This window comes from Leiobunum rupestre, chromosome 11 (genome assembly GCF_980474605.1).
Source record: "Leiobunum rupestre chromosome 11, qqLeiRupe1.1.hap1, whole genome shotgun sequence".
Classification (NCBI taxonomy): Eukaryota; Metazoa; Arthropoda; class Arachnida; order Opiliones; family Sclerosomatidae; genus Leiobunum; species Leiobunum rupestre.
In genome coordinates this window covers 14,554,326-14,559,064 of record NC_143394.1, presented here as the reverse complement: position 1 = coordinate 14,559,064, position 4,739 = coordinate 14,554,326, and the positions used below count along the sequence as shown (strand labels likewise).

General features: G+C 33.5%; 2 protein-coding genes across 4 annotated transcripts; both read right to left on the bottom strand.

Moving 5' to 3' along the window:
* On the bottom strand, positions 1–980 carry RpL32 (Ribosomal protein L32). 3 transcript variants are annotated; one of them, XM_090162717.1, is made up of 4 exons: positions 818–980; positions 504–600; positions 273–425; positions 1–209 (listed from the first exon to the last, which is right to left on the bottom strand). In XM_090162717.1, the coding sequence occupies exons 2-4, from the start codon at positions 594–596 to the stop codon at positions 51–53; spliced, it is 405 nt and encodes a 134-aa protein (XP_090018843.1). In that variant the 5' UTR covers positions 597–600; positions 818–980; the 3' UTR covers positions 1–50. The 3 variants fall into 3 exon arrangements, with proteins under 3 accessions (XP_090018843.1, XP_090018845.1, XP_090018844.1); XM_090162719.1 differs by having other exon boundaries at positions 855–886; XM_090162718.1 differs by lacking the exon at positions 818–980 and adding an exon at positions 725–809.
* Positions 981–1,518: 538 nt separating this feature from the next.
* RIOK2 (RIO kinase 2) lies at positions 1,519–3,951 on the bottom strand. Its single transcript, XM_090162716.1, has 8 exons — positions 3,839–3,951; positions 3,458–3,599; positions 3,275–3,388; positions 3,033–3,208; positions 2,396–2,676; positions 2,247–2,339; positions 2,109–2,181; positions 1,519–2,049 (listed from the first exon to the last, which is right to left on the bottom strand). The coding sequence occupies exons 1-8, from the start codon at positions 3,902–3,904 to the stop codon at positions 1,612–1,614; spliced, it is 1,383 nt and encodes a 460-aa protein (XP_090018842.1). The 5' UTR covers positions 3,905–3,951; the 3' UTR covers positions 1,519–1,611.
* Between the last annotated feature and the right edge of the window lie 788 nt (positions 3,952–4,739).

Here is a 4,739-nt window from a genome sequence, read left to right as displayed (position 1 = left end):
TTTTGAGAAAAAAAGTTTTTAGACATTATTTTATTCAATACCACAGATATTTATTCATGTTCTTCAGCGCGTATTCTGGCAGATGCATTCGTAACACGAATCGCTAACTGTTTCGCCCTTTCGACTAAAACTTTGCGTTTCTTACTGGATACACCATGGTGAATTTCCGCGCAGAATCTCCTGTTTTGCATCATCAACATCTCCAATTCCTGAGAAATAAACAATTTTAAATTTAGTTTTCACATATTAAAATGAGCAATGCAAAAACTCACTCTCTGATTACACACGACGACTTTCTTGAAACCATTAGGTAAGATATGCCTCGTCTTCTTCTTGGAGCCATAACCGATGTTTGGGAGAAGGATTTGGCCCTTAAATCTACGCCTGGCACGGTTATCAATACCTTTGGGCCTCCTCCAGTTTGGCTATAGATCATAAGAAATTGGTATAAGCTTATAATTTAACCCAAATGCAATTGGATTTATTTAAAGAGGATTACATACTCTCAGCTTTTTGTACCTATCCGATTGATGACGGATGAATTTCTTCACTCGTTTCTTTACGATCTTATGCCTCTGGAGAGGTTGAATTGCCATGATTCTATGAATATAAACCACTTTAGATTGAAATTTTCAACCTGAAATGTTAAGCCTCGTCATAGGTCTCGTAGGACCATATGTATTAAAGTTCTAAAAATGTGCACTTTAAAACAAAACTAATATACTTTTCTTTACTATTCAACAATTTTTAGGCTAATACAAAAGTTCAGTATTAAAATAAACTTCAATAAATAACGATTAAAGAAGATTTAAATTACCTTTTTTATGAGTTCCTAGCAGTTCGTGGTCGTGTACCTGCTTCAAGAATGGGCATCAAACAATGTATACCACAGCGCCACCTCTCGTCTCATAATGCAACGACACTTACTCTGAAACGCGGCGAATTTGAATTTTTTTAACACATTTTAAGACACATCTCTATTGTAAGAAACCTTACAAGATTGATAGAATTTAAATTAAGCCCGAAAAATCTAAATTTCTAGATTTGTTTATTGAACGGAATTAAAAAAGGAATTACTTTTTACATTTTAAATGAGATAAAAATAAAAATGGGAAATTATAATTTCACTACTATAATATTTAGATTTGGATATTTATTAGTGACGTTTGTTCAAGTACCATAAATGTTGTGGTCAAACAACGTCAACAGAAAGTGACTTTTAACATTTTACTTAGGAATAATTAAATGTTCACGTTGTTGCACCTCTTTTAGTCAAGTGAAAACCAGCTTTAAATAAAATATCTTTACGGTATCTTATAACATATGCATTATGCCAATTTGGTAAGAAATATTTTGCAATGTTGTCCAGAAATCCTACCTTATTAATCTTCTTTTAAAATAAAGTTCTTTCAAGAATTCTTGCCAACTTAATAATAATTTTGGCTAACACCATAAGTTGGTTCTCAAAAAGAAACTTAATAATGTGATTATTTATAAGTTTATAATTAATTCCACAAGTAACATACTTATTTTTAGATATGATATGCTTACAATAAATATTTATGAATAATTTTGAGATAGCTTTATTATACATATTTTGAAAAATACAAATTAATCAGCCCAAAACCCAGTCAGAGACTGTTTAATATTATCTAAGTTATCTCTCTTTTGCCTGTTAATTGCGCACGCCTCTCCTTTCACTCTGGATTTTCTTAACAGTACCTTCCTTTGATTTTTCGTTAACTGATTACGGACTCTACTTTTGATTTCAGCTGGTGCAATTGTGGTGCTTGTTGAAACACTAACAATGTCATCACTGCCCTCATTATCGCTGAAATCAGAAGTAATAACCAGCTCCGAAACCGCACCATTGATTTCTTTTAAGTTATTTTCAACCACGCTTTCAATTTTATTTAAATCATTCGTAGTATTTTCTTCTGAATATTTCGTTTCAGAATTATCTTTGTCGATAGAGATTGCCTCGGTGTTGAAGGGTGTAGCAGGTGCTAAACCTTCGCAAGCAGTGTCAGATGTCATTTTGGTTAATGCCTAAAGAAATAATAATGAAATTAAAATTGACAGTCGGGAAAAGTTAAGGAATTTTATACATCGGAGAGCTCTTCTTGAACTTCTTTTGAAAATCCACTAGCAGCAGTTTCCAGATCAAGGGAATCTTCACGTCTGTAAAATTTAATTGAAGGTCAAATTAATGTATTTATCTTTCAATATTTTGGAACAATTCTTACATGATATCTTTAAACGTTGGGTAAAGTTCACTTTCATAGTTAAATCGTCTGTAAAAGAAGTCCCGAATGCATTTAACATCTCGGTCGAAATACCTGAAACAAAAAATGTGTTAATTATATAATTTATGAACTTTAGGCTTTGGACTCACCATTCCGCATTTGGATGCGATGTGGAAACCATTTGAGGGAAGTCAATTAAAGTTGGTTTGTCATCATCATCTATCATTATATTAAACTCATTAAAATCACCATGAATCAAACCGTGATTGGCCAAATTTAGGAGTAAATCCATAATGGTGCTATAGAGGTCTGATGGATCAGCAACTTCCCTCACTTGACAAAACGGAAAGCCTTTAACAAGTTGCATTATGACACAATGACGATTGAACCCGATTGGTTTTGGTACAGGAAAGCCTCTCTCATGTAAAGCCTGAAGAAAAAAGTATTTAAAGTTCTTGTTTCTAGCATCATCCGATTCACTAATTCATCATCCAAATGAATAATTCATTAAAGCATTAGTTTTCATTTTCAATGTTTTACATTTCTCTTGGCATTGCCATTACATGTAAAACGTGATTCCATTCCCGGAAGTCCCTACACGTGTAGTTATTTCTATATTTCTAATTGTGCCTCTAGTACATTAAATATTAAGACCTAATATACTTCTAAATATTAAACAAAAATGTGACAATTTGATAATTGATTAATACAAAGTCCAAGTCTAATGGATAAAATAATATAACTATGTGTATAAATGGTATAATGACATTGAGACAAGATACGTACAGTCATAAATGCAAACTCTTTAACAGCGGCTAATCTGGATAGGTAAAGCCAATTGGTTTTGTTTCTGTACAGATGGTAATCTCTCTTCTCCCTCAGTTTGCGAAATGACGTTTTCCCTAATCGATGAATTTTTAACACATGTTGTTCACCTTCTTCAGTAGCAACCAAGAAAATTTCTATAAAAACGTCCAACAATTAGTATTGAAAATGTTTTCAATATTAAATATTAATTTCCAATGTACCAGATTCTTTTCCAACACCAATTTGATTTCCAACTGAAGCTATGGTTTCATTGGAAGTAAGAGCACGCAATGCTAAATAATCGTAGCCCATATTTGTAAGGCGATAGCCATCATCTGAAAATGATAAACATATTTTAACAACACATTTTAGTTATAGTTGCGTGAACTCAATGATATTCTTACAGCGTTTCCCACGTTCATATGATAGCAATTTGTTTTTTGACAACTCCATGAGTTGTTTATGACATCCACCATGTTTTATATTGGCAATGGTAGCGATAAGTGGTCCAGGCACAAGCTCATGGTTTTTCATACCCATTTCAACCTATATCAGTTGTGATTTAAAGATGTTATCACCAAAATGATACATAGCATGTTGGCCTATATATTAATTTTCTTACATTTGGCCAAATATTCAATGTGGTTATTAGTGTTTAAATAAATTTAGTGGACAAGGCAGACTTTTCTGTCATAATATGGCTCACCATGCTTAATGGGCTCACATTATTCACATTTACATAACCACAATGAGTAAATATAAATGAATAACAAAATGAAACTTACTGCCGTGAGTATTCGAAAATCATCCCTAGACATGTATCTCAAAAGACTAACATTTAACTTTCCCATTTTTAATTTTCAAATAGTAAAATTACTTCAGCCACAAGCCCACGATTCACGGGTTTTTTTTTATTCAAAGAAGGAAGAAAACTGGTGACGACTGTACGCCTTAGACACCAATAAAGTCAAAACACCAATGAGGTAGAATTGAGCAGACATGGGCAAAACTCGGAGTGAAATTTTGGGAGTGATTTTGCCCTTCACTTATAATTCACTCTACTTTTCAAAAATAAACTCCACTCGCAAGAGTGGAGTTTTAACTTTTTCCTCACAAGCCGAGTGCCCCTCGGGAAAAAAGAGTGAATCTGGTCAAGGTCATGACTTCCACTCTTTATATTTTTTGCCCTTCACTTTTCTCATTCTACTCTTCGACAATTAAAAACACTCGCGGAGTGCGGCCTCGGAGTAAGAGTGAATCTGGGCAAGGTCACGGAGTTCACTTTTTATTTTGTTTTCTCGACCCCTAATGTATCGCGGGAAATTTGAAATTCCGAGCGGTATATTTTAATTTAGTACGAATAATTTTACTTCTGACTAAAATCTAACCATCTTATTTTATCGGGTTTTCAACTATTATTGATGAAATCTTAAGCGTCACAAGGTATTTGTATAGGGGCAAAGTTATATAGCAAGGGCCGCTGAGAGCGGGCCGGCGCACCAGTAAAGGTTTTTCCGGGCCCCAAGGAATACATTTTTTTAAAATAAAATAACATTGTTTCGCGGGATAAGTATAGTCGTACATTTATATACCTTTAGCATTAGTTTCTTTCGACGATATAAGTATGAAATATCCTATTTTTCTCGATTTGCCTCGTATATACAGACAGATATCAATTTTGGGTTC

Bases quoted from the DNA above. Each gene is read 5' to 3' on its own strand.
- RpL32 (XM_090162717.1), bottom strand. From the start codon at position 596: ATGGCAATTCAACCTCTCCAGAGGCATAAGATCGTAAAGAAACGAGTG. The intron at 426-503 runs GTATGTAATCCT...TATGATCTATAG, and splicing joins ATAGGTACAAAAAGCTGAGA to CCAAACTGGAGGAGGCCCAA. The intron at 210-272 runs GTGAGTTTTTGC...TTTATTTCTCAG, and splicing joins TCGTCGTGTGTAATCAGAGA to GAATTGGAGATGTTGATGAT.
- RIOK2 (XM_090162716.1), bottom strand. From the start codon at position 3,904: ATGGGAAAGTTAAATGTTAGTCTTTTGAGATACATGTCTAGGGATGAT. The intron at 3,389-3,457 runs GTAAGAATATCA...TATCATTTTCAG, and splicing joins ATATGAACGTGGGAAACGCT to ATGATGGCTATCGCCTTACA. The intron at 2,182-2,246 runs GTAAGAATTGTT...TAAATTTTACAG, and splicing joins CCAACGTTTAAAGATATCAT to ACGTGAAGATTCCCTTGATC.